Raw genomic sequence first — 17,650 nt, forward strand, 5'->3', positions numbered from 1 at the left:
AAAAAATTCATTTTTTGATTTATAAATCCAGAACAGAACATGCCAAAAAAGCTCATTAGGTGTAAGTTACAATGACCTGCTTGCTGACTTAGTTCAGTTCTGGGGTAACATTAGGTAAGAGTCATCATCATCAGAAGATGATGATGAGGATGAAAAAGGAGAAAGAAAGACAGAAGAGAAGAGAAAGGAAAAGAAGGCTACACAGACAGAGATATAACCAAAACTGAAGATAATCCCACTTAGTCACAGCCCTCTGTTTCCAGGGACACTGTGAAATTTCTGAAGCCTAAGCAGGCTTGACTATTACATTAAAGTTTTTAGCTTTTAAACTTCAATGATTTAAAAAAGTCACGTCTCACCTGGGCATAAGTAGCTCACATCTATAATCCTTCTTAGGACACTGAAGCCTGAGGATTGTAGTTTGAAGCCAGCCAGAGAATTAAAGTCTGTAAGACCCCTTCTGGTCCAATTAAAAGCTAGACTGAGGGCTGGCTCAAGTGGTAGAGCAACAACCATGGGTAGAAAAGCCAAGTAAGATTGAGAGGCGCTGAGTTCAAGCCCTGGCACTGGCACACAGATAAAAGTTATGTTTCTCATAAAATTCTGACACAGAATTGTAGAAATGGTATGTTTTTAGAATTTACAGTTCATTTTCATACCGGAGGTGGAGGGCTGTTTGTTAGCTATGACTGCATTGTGTCATTATTGAACAGGTGCTTGTTATTGGCATAGACAACAGTGACGTGGAAGATGAGGACTGAAGACCTAAACTTTGACAACCCTGCTCATCTCTCTAGTACATTTCCAATAAAACCCTTCAACCAGAGTGGAATTCTGCACATTCTCTTTGTGTAGCCCCTCCAGATGGCTATGTGTCTCTTCCCACAGACTGAAAGCAGGGGTTGAATAGGTCTTGTTCTCACTATCTCTCACGACCTCCCAAAGATTCACTGCTCTCTAATTTCTGCCCTGTGCTCCTACCTTTCTTCCAGGCACAATCTCTACACAGCAACCTTAGCGATTACAGTGTAAGCCAGCTAACCACACATCAGCTTGAAACCTTTTTTTCTTCTTTTAAGTCTCTACTCATATCACACATTCACCTAAATACATTACTTAACTGTACTTCCAATCTCGCAACCCACTATCACTTCAGACATTTACTAATTGTAATTTTCCTTATTAAGTAATAAACTCCATGATTTTTTTCCTGTTGTGTTCACTATTACATCCTCAGTACCTGAAGAATGATTTGGTACACAGGAAATATTAAAAAATATCTGACCTGATTTATGGAACTGAAACCCCTTCATATAGCTATATAAAATAAAATATCTGAATAATGAATAAATGGGTTCCTTCGTTTTGGTCCCTAACATAACACTGATGCCCAGTCAATGCCTGGTGCCTGAGCTAGACCAAGTTAGGCTGAATACATATCCTTTTTCAGGAGCAAGTACACAACCACACAACCCTACCCTCATCATTGCTACAAAATGAAGGAAGGGGCATGTTCTTAAAACCTCACATTGGTTAAGAGCCCAGGACCGACTCACTGTAAAATTCATTAGCTTCAGTGAATTTGGCATTAATTTTTATAATGTGAGTCTCCTTAATTCCACCTTTCTCTAATAAGAAAACAGTCTGGGGCAGATTTTTTTCTTTTGAGTACTAATATAGATATGACTCATACACATAAATAGATCCAGAAAAGGTATAGAAGACAGATGGTATTTGCATATGGCTGCTTATTTATATATATACAGATATATGCAGGCATGATGGAAAAGTCCTCCATGAAATGCCAACTGTTGCTTAATGACTGCCCTGATCAAAACCTAGGAGCATATTATCCTCTAAGTGACTTTCCTATATTTTTCATGAAGAAATAAAATATTTACAGGATGCTGTCTCAGTTTTCGTTACTATTACAGTCATAATAGAATGCTGCCATGGCTGATACAGCTACCCTCCTTCAAATAATCGGAATCTAAAGATTTACATTTATATTTGCTTATTATCACATACTTCATTTTATTTTTCAGAATGGCCTATTTGCACTTCAGAACTGACAATTCAAAAAAACGTGTTAAATGTCAAAAGAGACAATAACCCATAATTCCTGTGTTTGGTGCAATCCAAGTCACTTACCAGGCATGATAATATTAGAAAATCCCAACTTTCTTGTTATGGACACTCCATGAGAAAAGACTGAGGAGTATTCTCTTCTGATTTGTTCAATATCTCCATGTAATAGCTGCAGGGAAACTGCCAAACCTAAACAAAGAACAGAGATCAAGTTCACTCAGAAGCATAGAAACAACATAAATAGGAATGGAAATCCTTCAACCAGCCTGAATTTATGGTATCAGCTTTAAACCAAGGATTAACATTCACATGACCTCAACCAGGTGCTAGTGGCTCAGGATTGTAATTTTAGCTACTCATATAAACAATATATGCATACATAAATATATGAATACATACACATATATTAACACACCAACTGAATAAAAATTATATGAATAATATCTAGAAAATATCTAGATACATGTTCAACACCTGCATCTGAGATTTTTCAGTAGAAAACCTGAGTAGGATGCTAAGAGAAACAAGGCTGGCTCCCAGTCCCGCATCTCCTCTGGCCCTGGTCAAGTGAAATACAGTTTTGTGCCAACATTTATTCTAGCAACAGATGACAGGTAATGAGATCAAAATGAGAGCTTTAACTTTTTCCCCAAATCTATAAGGCCTATGAATAATGACTTATCAGATACCAGAAGCCTAAACATAAATCTTAAGACCTAACAATTCAAGGATTTTAAGATTATTGATGGAGATTTTTCTTCATTTTAAGTTGCTGAGGTGATTATATACAATCAAAATTACATTCTTTATATGACACAGAGTAGAAAATCAGGAAGACATTATTTTCTCAGAACTTACCAGGGCACAGTGTACTTTCACAAACAAAAGGGAATTTGTTACTATAGCAGTAATATTATCTTCTTTTCCTTTTTACCCCAATTATAATGACATTATCACAGTGGGGCATATAGAGAATGAATGACAGTCTTTCACATATAATTTCCCCATTCTTAAGCAAGGACTACAAAAAAAGAAATTAATGCCACATCTGGGTGAATAAGTTTCTATGTATATATTTCAAATATATCTCTTTCAGCTTCTTTCTTCCTCTTTAAAATTGTATTGCTTTGAAACAAGAAAGACAAAAATAGTATATTTCAAATATGCTATTTCTCCTTCAGCTTTTGAAACCTTTCTTCATCTTTAAAATTGTATTGCTTAAGGGTGAACTAATTCAGCAGTGATACTTACTAGACACTATATTGAAAATGAACCGTACAACTTCTGGGGGAAGGGGTGGGGAGGGAAAAAACTGGGAGAAACCAAAGGAAGAGGTAATACTATTCAAAAAGAAATGCATTCAATATCTGACTTATGTAACTGTGACCCCTCCGTACATCACCTTTACAGTACATTTTTAAAACTAAAATGAATATAAAAATATTGCTTTAAAACAAGAAAGACAAAAAGGTCTCTTCTCTACCAACTTGTCAAAGGTAACTTATTTTGAAGAACTTTGTTACTGACCACAACTCAATTTAAAAGTGGATTTGGATAGTGGACCAAAACAATGATAAATCTGTGGTCCTCTATAATCTTTAATGTCCATCATCACTTATTAACACTTTTCCCTCAATCAAGTACATGTTTTGCACAAGTTGTCACTCCCATCAATTTACAGTACAACAGTGTGCTTCAAAAGCAAAGGCATAGGTATGATTGATTACAATCTCCTTGTAATGAAAAAGCAATGGAAAACTTTTTCATACACACCTATATTAGGATATCCCTGTAACCTTCCTTTAATGCTACCAGCAAACAACAAAATAAAAGCAGTGTTCCATTGGATTGCTTGCTTGCTTTTCAAGAGGCAATTAAAAAAAAAAGGAAAGGAGGAATACTTGACCTCAGCTTTCCAATTTGAGAATTAAGTCAGTCAGTCAGGTAGGAATTCCAAACAACAAATCTATATCCTATTTTTACTTCCCATCCTTATTCCCATCACTATGACTTGAGTTTACTAAAGGCAATAGTACACAGGAATGTCTGTCCTTACACAGCCATGGACAATGAAGTAGGAGAAAATAAGCCCTCTGGAAGATTTGGTAGAGGTAACTCTCAGAGCAGTGTTGTAACATTTTGCTCAGCACTACCAATTTTTTATGAAACCCAGGGGCTGGGTCACACAGAGAAACTAAGATGTGTTGAAATCCATCTGTCTCAGCAGCTATTTCTCTCTGACTCATGCTTGCCCACTAACTCCAATTGATCAGTGCTGCTTCTCTTCTTCCACTTTCGTCCTTTTGCCTTGAAAATCCTTAATCTGTGCTATCAACACCATCATCAGGGGTTGGTATATATAAAATACCAGCCTGTGCCAGACCCAGAATCGAGTACCAGTTCCTCTTCAAGCAGAGATTACTGCTCAAAAATCTCAGTGTAGATTACAAGCAGTGCTTTTCAACAGAGAGAAAGATGAATTTAAAACAGTGTTTGAGATCCTGTGATTTTTTTTACAAGTGTCAATCATTTTACTGAGACTTCTCATGAAATGCTATGATCAGATACTTAAACATACATGTGATATACAAAGAAAAAAAATCACCAGCAATGAAGAAACAAAGAGGTCATGCATTTCAGAATAGGGACAGAAACTAGGAAAGCTGCTTAGGATTCTTGCTTAGCTCACTAGAAGCCAGCACATAGTTAGCCAATAGTGACTTATTTAGGAAAAAACAAAACCATAAGATGGGGGCTGGGAAGGTAGCTCAGGGGGAGAGTGCTTGCCTTGCATGCATTAGGCCCTGGGTTCAATTCCTCAGCACCACATAAGCAGAAGAAGCCGGAAGTAGAGCTGTGGCTCAGGTGGTAAAGTGCTCACCTTGAGCTGAAGAGCTGAGAGACAGCGCACATGCCCAGAGTTCAGGCCCCAACAATGGAGAAAAAAATAAACAAACAAACAATCATAAGATGAATTGTTCCCAGAGGCTAAGCCAATGAGAAAAGAAAGACATTTAGTCAGAAACAGTGGGAATCCTGAAGAAAATTAAAGAAGATACAAAAAGGAGAACAAAAAAATGATGTAAGGAAACACTGATATGGAGGGAAACTAATAATGAACAGAGAAAAATGTATCTATGTTCTGTAGACAGACAAAGTGTGGAGAGAAGAGAACGCAAACCAACAGAGATGACCCATTTGAGAGACAGCACATTGAGGCAGCCAGCTGTTGGATAAGGAAAAAGAATGCTGATGTGAAGTGATGAGAGTCTAGACAAAATTGTATGGGGTAAAAGCAAAACACATTTAAGAGTTAGCTACATCTTAAAATTTTGGTAAAAATGTTCAGTTTGAATATTTAGAAAAAAATATAGATTAAAGCCCTGGGTGTACCTACTTTCATTTGTCTAGCCCAATCATCATTGGCATTAGTGAGATAATTGTTACTTAGAGTTGACCTAGTTTCTCCAGAATGAAGAATTCACAGTCAAGAATTGGAAAGACCATGGTGGAGGTGTGGCTCAAGTGTTAGAACATCTGCTTAGTAAGTATGAGGACTTGAGTTTAAATCTAAGTACCACAGGAAACCAAAAACAAAAGAACTGGAAATGCCAATTAGATGGGGGAGGTGTGTTTGGCTGCCATTCAAGTCCTCTGTCAAATAATTTCTTTCCATACAGAAATCACAATAAATAAGTGAAAAACAAAGAATGGGTACTTTCAAGAAGACAAAAGCAAAACAAGACAAAATATAGAGCTGTGGTAAAGTCCTCAAGGACCAGCCTATAAAGAACCATTTGATTTCTATTTATTTCTTTAATCAGGAAAATCCATTATGCTCCATTTATAGTGGTCATTAGGTATAACCGCACTCCAGAGGATGGAAAAATGATCCAGTAAATGTTAAGAAATAACTTATCAAGACCAAGAAACTACTCATCACTAAAGAGGAGAGACTTAGCCAACACCTACATGCTCTTTATCAAAAATGTTGAGCTCCAAGTAGCAAGATGATTGCTACTCCAGTGTTAGATAGGGATTTGTAGGTATGAGGTGGCTAAGAGATTTGGCTAAATCAGTGCAAAATTTCAGTAAGTATGTACTGGGGATCTGTAGTGCAGTGACTATAGTTAATAATAAGGTATTATGTACTTGAAACTTTTTTTGAGACAAGGATTTCCTATATTGCCCAGGCTGGGATCCAACTTAAGAGTCTTTTGCTTTATTTACTTATTTATTTTTGTGGGTTTTGGTGTTTGAACTCAGGACCTGGGTGCTATCCCTGAGCTCTTTTGCTCAAGGCTAGCACTTTAAATCACCACTCCACTTCCAGCTTTTCTGGCAATTAATTGAAGAGGAGAGTCTTACAGTTTTTCTTGCCATGGCTGGCTTTGAACCACAATCCTCAACTTTCAGCCTCCCTGAGTACCTAGGATTACAGGCATGAGTCACCAGCTCCCTGCTGAATCTTCTGCTTTAACTTCTAACTTTTGGGACTATAAATATGCATTACAAGGCCTTTTTGAGACAGAGTCTAAAGGTCTAACTATGAAGTCCAGGCTGGCCTTGAATTCATGATCCTTTTACCTCAGCCTCCCAAGTGCTGCCATTACAGGTGTACCACACATGTTAGGATAGAATTTAAATATTTCACCACAAAATCAAGTATGTGGGATAAGAGAGGACCTTCATTCAGTAGTTTCATAATATATAATATATGCATAAATAAGAACATAACATTGTATGCTATAAAAATACAATTTTAATTGTTAATTACACTTTAATAAAGCCAGAAGAAAAAAAGGTATTTATACATTTTAATGACCTGAAGATGAGCCTTATCTTTTGAGTTGCTATCATTTATGACACACTGTATGTTCACAGAACATCGTCTTTCATTCAACTTCCAGCACTAGGAACTGCCATAAAACTTTCTGGGCTAAGCCATTTCTGCCATTTCTGAGGGTTAGAATAATTTCCAAATTTTTCTGCATTATTTTAATTTAATTAATTAATTTATTTATTTGCTGGTACTGGGGCTTGAACTCAGAACTTGGGTGCTGTCTCTGAGGTTTTGTTTTTCCCTCAGGGTTAGCATTCTACTACTTGAGCCATTGCTCCATTTCTGCCTTTTTGTTGGCTAATTGGATATTAAGAGTCTCACAGCTGGGTGCTGGTGGCTCATGCCTAATCCTAGCTACTCAGGAGGCTGAGATCTTAGGACCACAATTCAAAGTCAGCTGAGGCAGGAAAGTCTGCAAGACACTTATATCCAATTAACCAGCAGAAAACTGGCAGTGGTACTGTGGCTCAAAGTGGTAGAGGGCTGTAGCCTGACCAAAAGAGCTCAGGGACAGCGCTCAGGCCTTGCATTCAAGCTCCATGACTGACAACAAATAAAATAGAGTCTCACAGACTTTCCTAATTATGCTGACTCTATACAATTCGCAGATCTCAGTCTACTGAATAGCTAGGATTACAGGGATGAGCTACTCAGTGCCTAGCTCTGTACATAGTTTTACATCCTTTCTGCCACAATTCAGAATGCTTACCATTAACAGCAGTAATTAATGGTTTGAGTTTGTACAATAGAGTTCTTGCTGCTTGGGAAATGATATCAAATAATAAATATAAGACACACATAAACAAAATAGAAAACAGAATGAGTCAAGAATACCAAAATGAGAAATAATTATTCCTGAAAGAATCTGCAACATAGAGAAAGAATTTTTATAGGATTTTTGAACTAATTTGAAAAATAATTTTGTAAAATACATAATGCTTGCTGGGTGAGGGGCTCACTCCCATAATCCTAGTTACTCAAAAGCGTCAAAACCAGTCTGAGTAGGAAAATTCACAAGACTCTTATCTCCATTTAACCACTGAAAAAAGCAAGAAGAGGTGAGGCTCAAGTGGTAGAGTGCTAGCTTTGAACAAAAACAGCTATGGGTGGGGGGGAGGAGGAGGATGGGAAGGGATGGGAAGGGGAAACAAAGGAGGAGGCTGCAATGCTTGATAAGAAATGTATTCATTATCTTGCCCATGTAATTGTAACTCCTCTGTACAGTATTTTCACAATAAAAAAATAAAATGAATAAATAACTAAACAAACAAACAAACAAAAAACAGCTAAAAGACAGTGCCCAGGCCCTGAATGGTGCAGCCATGTGTGTGTGTGTGTGTGTGTGTGTGTGTGTGTGTGTATGTGTGTGCGTGTGCACACGTGCACAATATATAATGCATAATGCTTTATAATAACCTTTTCTGGCCATTGACATAGTACCAAAAATGAACTTGCTATGGGAGAAGTGTTCTCCTTATTAGAAGAAATGAAATCATTGAACTTAAACATCAGCCTAGATGTTTATGCCCTAAGTATGGATTTACGCAAAATTAATTTATTTCTAATTTTAAATAAAAGCACATTTAATTTAGAGTCTGTTTTATGAAAACATATCTTTCATTAGTAAGCTTAGCATATATAGTAGAAGTGTAGAAAAGAAAGGCTTGCAAGTGAGAGATTTAGTTCTTATTTTATGAGAATTAAAGCAAGCTCAATATATGATAGTTCCTTTTAAATTCATGAAATTCTGCACTTTTATATTTAAAACGGCAAGCACGGAATGATTTATAAGCAGCAGTCAAAATTAATTTATACTGCATCAGCCCTTTTGCCACTAATGAACCAAATTACATGTAGCTCTGAATGCATAGCAATGCAAAAATGGAAAGTCATGACAAATTTATTTGCTGAATATATGTTGTTTTTAACTGTGCAGCTTAAAAATTATATGACACAGCTGCAAAATCTTGTTTCCTGGTTGACTTCTGTGCTTTGGTCTCTATATCTATAAAATATTGATACAAATTCTATAAAGTCTTTTGGGCCATGCTTAGTACTAAGGAAGTACTCAAGAATGTTGGGGTGAGGGGCTACAACTATCCTGCTTCTTCTATAATACCCTTATACTGTATTATATCTTATAAGTACCGCGTGCTAACATTGCGCCACAGAAGCTCCATACTGTATTATATCTTATTGCTTCTCTTGTTATCCCTCCCTATGAGGAACACCAACAAATTAGCTTTATTAAAAATAGCCTCAATTCCCTATGTGCCATACATAAAGAAAATATTCCTTTTTTTTTTTTTTTTGTCAGTTATGGGGCCTGAATTCTAAGCTTGGGCGCTGTCCCTCAGCTCTTCAGCTCAAGGCTAGTGCTCTACCACTTGAGCCACAGCACACTTCCAGCTTTTTTTTTTTTTGCTTATGTGGTGCTGAGGAATCGAACCCAGGGCCTCATGCATGCAAGGCAAGCATTCTATCACTGAGCCACCTTCCAAGCCTGAAAATATTCCTTTTAATAGGCTTTGTCCTCCAACTATTAGATTAATGCCAGGATTACAGTTAGTTCTATGGAGATTTCAAGATGAAACTCCATCTGTTTAACTCAATGCCTTGATATGGAGGATGTGACAAAGTTGTAACTAAAGACTGAGAAATATAAGTAGGCAATATGCACACTCTCAGATGGGTAGATGAAATTGCTAATGAGGGAATATTCAGTGTCCAGATATTAATAATCCAGTGTTCTGAGCAGGCAACAAATTCAAAACCCCTGAGAAGGTGTTTATTGTGTCATCTAATGTGTCATTTACTATCCTATTTTGTATTTCTGTTATCTTCATTTTTTGTTTCATTTATTTTTCTTTTCTTGATTTCTATTCTCTAAACAAATTGGGTTTGATTTCCCTTATTTTTTCTTTCTTTCTTGTTTGCTGGAAACTATATATTATACATAACATAAATAATGGACTTAGGACTATACTTTCTCAGTAGCTTAATTCTCTTTCTGAACATGTGTAGGGAACTTGAGTCTTGGAACTCCAAGGGTGACATATTTTTAAGTTGCTCTTTACAGTCAATGCCTACATTGATTTGCCACCACATCTACCATTTGCTTTGCACATTCTCTTTCTAGATTCAATGCTTTTCCTCTGATAATTGTCTCTCTAATTCTACCAGTGAGTGTGGATGGTAAATTCTCTAAGCCTTTATCTGAAATTTCATTTGGTTCCCCTGCTTGGGGTGTGTGTGGGGGGGAAACATAAAACGTTGGCAAGTATTGAATACAAAGCTGGTCATTTGCCCTTGGCAATTTTAAGACATTATTACGTCACATTCTGACATCTATAACTGCTGTTGAAGCCACTATTTATTTTGGGGTAGTGAGTATTTTCTTTCTGGTTTCTACTTTTAGCCTTAATGTTCTGTAGTTTCACAGTTTTATCAACATATGACTCTAATTGTCTTCATTCTTTTTTGGGTATATATGAGGTACTATGGTTTGAACTCAGGACCTGGCACTTGATTTGCTTATTTTTCAGGTAATGTCTTATATTTTTGCCAAGTGTTAGCCTCAGACCATAATCTTCCTACTATTAGGCTAGGAAAGCAAGACTAGTTAGCATATTTTTATCAATCCTCATTTATTTTATCTCCTATATTAAGAGTTTCGTGAGGCTGGAAGACTAAACTTCAATGGTGCTTCCTTGTTGGTTTTCAGCATTTAAAAATATACATATTCTAGCCAGGTTCTAGTGGCTCACACTTGTTAATCCTAGCTACTCAGGAGGCTGAGATCTAAAAATCGCAGTTATAAGCCAGACAAGGCAGAAAGGCCAAGAGTCTCTTATCTCCAATAAACTACACAGAAAAAGCCAGAAGTGGCTCTGTGGCTCAAGTGGTAGAGTGTTAGCCTTGAGCTAAAGAAGCTCAGGGGCAGTTCAAGCTTCAGGACCAACGAGGGCATCACATAAGGACCTCATATTTATAATATAATTAGAGCTGAAAAAAATTAAGCTCCCTCCAATAAATCCTCAAAGAAACAATAACCCAATTAATAAATCTGCTAACGACTTAAAGATAGACTTTTCAGAAGAAGTAAGAATGATCAATAAACTCATGAAGAAACCTTCAACATCTCTGGCCAGACTAAAGCAACTGAGATTTCACCTCACCCCAGTTAGAATAGCCATTATCAAGAAAACTAACAATGACAGATGCCGGTGGGGATATGGCTAAAAGGGAAGGCTATTACACTGTTGATGGGAATGTAAACTTGTTCAACCTCTCCAGAGAGCAGTATGGAAATTCCTCAAAAACTAAACATAGAACTTTCCTATGACCCAGCAATTCCACTCCTGGGCATTTATTTAATACACCATAAACTAAAGCTACCTGCACAACCATGTTCATTGCATCATTGTGTACCATAGGTAAAAAAATGGAATCAAGATGCCCCTTAGTGGATGAATGGATTAAGAAAATGTGGTATATATACACAGGAATTCTAAGGTTCTATCAGAAAGAATATTGTCCCATTTGTAAGGCAATGGAAATACTTGGAAAAAGTTATATTAAGCAAAGTAAGCCAGGCCCAAAGAAACATAGGTTGCATGGTTTCCTTCATTTGTTATAACTAGAAAGTGCCTATGAATCTAAAGACACTAGACAGCAAAAGACAAAAAAAATATACTTGGACATGATAAATTATACAGGACTCTAGACATTCACATAGTGAGACCTAAGGAGGATATTCTTAGGAAAGGATCACAAAGATTCAGTAGTATGGGCATATGATCATATAAAATGATGTTTATTGAAATGAACTACAACAAATGGAAACAAGAGGCTTTAGGTTAATTTGCTTCTTTTTTTCCCCCTTCCTTTATCACTGTTTTTGATTTTTGTACCTTCTGTCTTGTAAGTAAGTTTATCTGTTTTGGAGAGGGTAAGAGGGAACAAAGAAATGGTAGGATAAAGGGTGAATAAATATAGCTGTAATACTCACTAGATACTATTTTAAAAATAATAAATTTGACTGTTTTGAAAGTAGTAAAAATAACTTGTGGGAAAGAGGGGTCAGGAGGAAAAAACTGGGAGAAAACAGGGAAGAGATGACACTATTAAAAAAGAAATGTACTCATTACTTGACTCGTAACTGTAATCATTCTGTACAGACATCACCTTTACAATAAAAATAAAATTTTTTAAAAAGAAAAAAATAATATACTCCAAGAAAAATCTAAACATTACTTCATTTTACATTGTCAAAATAAATACATCAAATAGAGAGTCTGGAAATAGGCTGCTCACTTCAACTTACCAATAATATTCACAGGTTTAAATTCATTAAAATAAAATAAGCCCAGTTCAACGAAAGATGTGATAGTGACACAGAAAAGAGTTGGCAAGATACTTGTTGGTAACTTTAATACTCTAGGTGAAACTGAAAGAAATTTTAAATTCATTAATCTATAATCATACTTCTATAGTCACAAATTATATTGTAGAAGAACTAATTTCAGTAGGTTTCCTTGAGTACATGAGAACTCTGGAAGTAAATGGAAATATAATCAGTGTCTTCTACTCTCGAAACAAATTTCCCTTCCCTTTTTATTCATCAATACTATAATTCTAAACCTTTCAACGTCAAACCTCATAAACCGCAACCTTTATCTCTCTCATAAGTTATATCAATTTTTCTACCAAAACAAATACCCAAGCCCCTCTTTATTTTTGTAATTTGTAGCAACTTTCATTAAAACGTTCATATTCTCTTTGAAGAATCTCACTTCTAAGACACCAAGGATAAACTCTAAAATATAGTAAATGTTCCTCACGTTGTTATTTATAAGAAATGTAAAACTTGAAAGTTCTGAAAGCCCAAGTGTAAGCTAAAGAAGTACCTCACTACATTAGAACTCAACACCAAGAAAAGTTACACAATTCCTTAAATTTAACCAACATTTTCATCTTCCAACTGTTTTCCTCTTGGTTTGGCACAACATAACTACAGAAACAAACCTAAAGTACCCATCTTATAACTGAGGTTTAAGGTAATCTTAAAATGTTACTCATTCATGAAACAAATATTGATCAAAAGCCCTCCAGTCATTGAATATTTGGGCATTTTAAATTTAATAATGTTTAAGTAGACAGTGCAAACTTTAAAGAGGGCAAATGTATATACAAGATATTCTATTATAGAGGAAATATGTTCCTCTATACCATTTCTTGAGATTTTTTTTCTAGAATTATTCAATGTTTATAAATTCTTGTGCCGTAGCATAATTTTATTCCTTTAAATTGTGTAAACTATGCCTTAGAAAATGAAGCAGAAATTGAGGTTAAAAAATAGGTTTTACAAGGTAATTCAGAGAATGTAACATTCAAGCTTTGAAAGAACAAAAAAGACAAGGTGAAAAAATGGAGAAATACCGTTTCATGCAGAGGGCATGTACAAAATCCTACCACAGCAAAGACTAGGTATGGGGGCTGAGATGGAGCAGAAAGAAGGCTAAAAAATGTCTGAAGCAAATGAAGACACGTGGTCTAGAAGTGAGTCTGGAAAGATAGGCAGCAGTTATGGGTCAACTATTACTCGATGTGCAAAAAAAAGCCATTGGAAAGTTCTAAGTAAAGGAAACATGACCCAAAAGATGTTTTAATAAATCATTTTTGATGTTGCCTAGACTATCATACCCGGAAAGGGCTGAACAGAACTGATGAGCCCAATTAGCTGTTATTGTGGCAATGAAGCCAAAGACAGGAGAGACTCATGGTAATATGGTAACAATAGAAATGAGGGAAAATAGTTAAAAATAATAAAGCTAAGTTGAGATGCTGGTGCATCACACCTTTAATCATAGCTACTTAGAGGTTACAGGTTAGATGTTTGAAACCAGCCTGGACAGAAAATCCTGTGAGACTCCCATATCCAATGAACTGGCAAAATGCTGGTTTGGAGAAATGGTTCAGATGGCAGAGTGACAGCTATAAAAGCAAGCAAACTGAGTAAGAGGCCTTGATTTCAAGCCATAATATCAGCACACACTTAAAAAAGCTATATCTTAAAACACGAGAAGTCGTATGTCTTTGTGACATATCTGAAATCAGGAGATAAGGGAAATGGAAATTGTGGATTGATAGAAAGCTTCTGAATACATAATACTCTATTGAGATGGAAATGTTAGTTAATAAAAGAACTAAGAAGAACTAGGCCCTGATACTAAAAAACAAAACATAAACTGTTAGCTTTGCTGTGTTTCATGAGGATCTGTTACTTCTCTGAGGTTATTGCTTTCAGTTTAGAACAACTTAATTTAGCATTTCTTATAAGGCATGTCTTTTACCAATAATTGCTTAGTTTTGTCAGGGAATGTCTTTATTTTGCCTTAAAATATGAAAGACAGTTTTGCTAGACTTGGATTCTTGGTTCATAGACTTTATCTTTCAACACTTTGAATGTATCATTCCACTGGCTTCTCAACTCCATTATTTTTCATGAGAAGTCAGGAGGTAACCACATAGGGGATTTTTGTTTGTTTGTTTTTGTATGTGATGAGCAGTTGCTTTCAAAATTGTCTTGACTTGCAGAATTTTCTCTAAGATGTTTCTAGGTAAGAATCTCTTCCTGTTGCTCATAATTATAGAGCTGAACTTTGTGCATATGTTAAAGTACTGCTGTTCATCAAACTGGGGATATTTTCTATACTTTCCTAAAGTATTTTGTGTGCTCCTTTCTATCAGTACTCTATGCCTGGTATTCTTCGTATGTGTTATGTTTGTGTGCTTTAAGGTGTCCCTAAGATTCTGCTCATTTTTCTTCATGTGTTTCTTTTTTCCAAAATCTCCCTAACTGCTGAGAGTACACATCAGTTTGAATGTCTCTGGGTTCTTCAATAAGTTTCTTTCAAGAGAGCTCTCAGTTTTATCTATTTAAGGACTTCAGTCCCTCTGGGTTAAATTTCAGAACCATTTTTCCAGTGCAATAGGCAGGTATGAAGGCCTACTTCTGTGCAATGATGTCACTTCTTCATGAGCAAGGTACTGGACTAGAGCAATGACTCAGTCAGTTTGAGATGCTAAGATCAGTGGAGCTTATAAACAATACAAGTTATTTCTTACAGTTCAAGAGACTGGAAGTCTGAGGTCAGGCTGTCATAATGGTTGGATTCTGGAGAGGATCCTGTTCTGGTTCAGCCTACTGTCTTCTCATTATGGAAAAAGGGTGAGTTCTCTAAGGGCCTCTTTCATAAGAGAACTAATGTCAGTCTCCCTCTCCATCTCTTACCATATATACTTATCTCCTGAAGGCCCTGCCTCCTAATGCATCATGTGAAGTTTAAAATGTTAACATGCACATTTTAAGGGTGAAGAAAATCCATAAAATGTTCTCAGCCTTTTGTACCTGACGCAGGTATGTGTGCAGGTTGTCTAGAGGAAGGGAGCCTCTAGCCTTTCAGACACATTTCTAAGAGTTCAGCCCCTACATCTCTGAGGTTATACAGATGACAAAAGAAGGCAGCCCATCCTTTTCTAGTCAGATGTCACTTTCTTTGACTTGGACCTAAGTTAAGGGAGTGGGATCCCTAAGATACACCTGCTTGGAACTGTCTCTAGCATGCTGAGCTGAGGCAGGCAGGCAGGAAGATGAAGGTTGGTTTAGTAATTAGTCATTAGTGAGTGCATGTCTCTTCATTGGTTGTATCCTCTTAGAAAATGTTCAAGATTTTAATTCTGTTTTAAAGTAGCTATGGTTGTTTCAATTTGGAGCAGGTTGCTCTTACTTCTCACACTGATCTTCTGTAGAAAAATAAAATCTATTTTTCTTCCTTTGGCTGGAATTTGAACTAGGTAGGCACTATATCACTTAAGTTACATCTTCAGCCTTTTTTGTGTTATTGTTGTTGTTATTGTTATCATTATTGTTTTGCTGGTTGTGGGGCTTAAACTCGGCCTTGCACTGTTCCTCAGCTCCACTGCTCAAGGCTAGCACTCTACCACTTGAGCCATAGCACCACTTCTGGCTTTTTTGTGCTTATGTGGTGCTGAGGAATTGAACCCAGGGCCTCATGCATGCAAGGCAAACACTCTACCACTGAGCCACCTTCCCAGACTATGTGTGGATTATTTTTTAACACGTTTTTGGGTTATGCCTTTGCTGGCCTATCATGGAATTCTTTCATTTATTTTTCCTATGTTTTTATATTGGAGCTTAGATGACAGGTATGCACCAATATATCCAGGTTTTATTGGTTGATGTGGGATACTCATGAACTTTTTATCTGGGCTGGTCTCAAACTGTGATCTTACTGATATCAGCTTCCTAAGTAGCTAGGATACAAGTCTGAAGCACAACTATTTATTGTTTATTAGCAGTACATATATAATATGTAGAAGGGCTGTGAACAATTGATATCACTTCTAAGCTTGGCTTTCAAAATTGTCAACATCATGAGCTGTCAGTTAAACCTCTAAATATGGTTACTAGATGGTTATCAGAATATTTAAATAATTACCTTAAGTAAAATCTATTGATTTCTAATATATAGATACTTTAATATACCTATATATTTAATATCAACACAGTTAAAGCAAGACTTACTACTTCTATTGTACGAGCTTCACTTACAAACTTGACCAATCATCTACGTTTTGCTTCAGGCACTAGAACGCTGCATCTTGTATCTATAACATAAATGAGTTTTTAAATAAATACCCTAGAAACTATATAGCCTACTTGGGCTGAACTCAGAACCAGAGAAAACTTCAAGAGGTACATCTTGCTCACCAAGAAGTAAAATCCTAGCTAGATCTGGTGTTTGTACTGGGAGGCTCTCCAGGTCCCTAGCGCAGAGGAAAGAAAGGAAACCAAATGTCTAGAAGGCATGTTATCAGGCGAGATAACACTGTTGAAAAAGGAGTCCATGAAGCAAAAGTCGGGCCAACAAGAAGAGAGTGGAATGTAGAAATGAAATCAAGATGACAACAGAGGAACACGAACAGTATTGTTCTTATTCCAAGATGGCAGAGGACAACTTGCTAAAAGCCTGTAGCCAGAAGAATAAGATTATCAAAGTGACAGCTATCTTTCTTAACACTGTCATCTTGCAGAGCCAGGACTTATGCTATTAATGGTACTTGGTCAAATCTGGATATGTATTTTCTGATGTACTTTGAAAGCCAATTTAAAATGAAAAGCAAGAATTAAATGAATACAGGAAAAAGAGAGAAGAGAGAAAGCAAGAGGAGAAAGGAAAGATGAATAAAATGAACCAGAGAAGAGAAGAGAAAAGAGGAGAAGGGTAGGAAGAAAGAGGAGGCACAGATGAATAAAAAGTATCACTCTGAAGAAGTAAGATTGATCAAGAAACATTGTATTCATAAACTGCTTTGTTAAGTGGGCAACTACTTCAACTCAAATTGTCATATAACTCATGGAGAAAATAAGAAAAAAAAAGAATATCATTCTTTTGTAATTGTCGCACCTGATTTCTGGCTTTACAATTGTATTACTGAATTTTGTGAATATGCCTATTCCTGTTTCCTTAAAGTAAATAACTCTTAAAGAATTTCAGATTGGCATCCATGAGGAGAATTCAAAGTACCTGACAGTAAGATCATTTTCTGAAAATCACCTCCTGAAGATCTTTGAAGTAGGTAAGCATATCCTTTGGGATGCCTACCTTCTAATGAATAAAGAAAACGGTAAGC

The 17,650-nt window shown here is 36.3% G+C and overlaps 1 protein-coding gene across 3 annotated transcripts in view; it reads right to left on the reverse strand.

Moving 5' to 3' along the window:
• The window catches only part of Dock4 (dedicator of cytokinesis 4), a 429,879-nt gene that overhangs the window by 155,555 nt on the left and 256,674 nt on the right, over positions 1–17,650 (reverse strand). For all 3 annotated transcript variants that reach the window (XM_042684635.1, XM_042684637.1, XM_042684636.1), the window contains exon 13: positions 2,152–2,277. In XM_042684635.1, the coding sequence (XP_042540569.1) occupies positions 2,152–2,277 (126 nt within the window). The remainder of the gene's footprint in view (positions 1–2,151; positions 2,278–17,650) is intronic.

This window comes from Dipodomys spectabilis, unplaced genomic scaffold (assembly GCF_019054845.1).
Source record: "Dipodomys spectabilis isolate Male_0828 unplaced genomic scaffold, ASM1905484v1 ptg000089l, whole genome shotgun sequence".
Classification (NCBI taxonomy): domain Eukaryota; kingdom Metazoa; phylum Chordata; class Mammalia; order Rodentia; family Heteromyidae; genus Dipodomys; species Dipodomys spectabilis.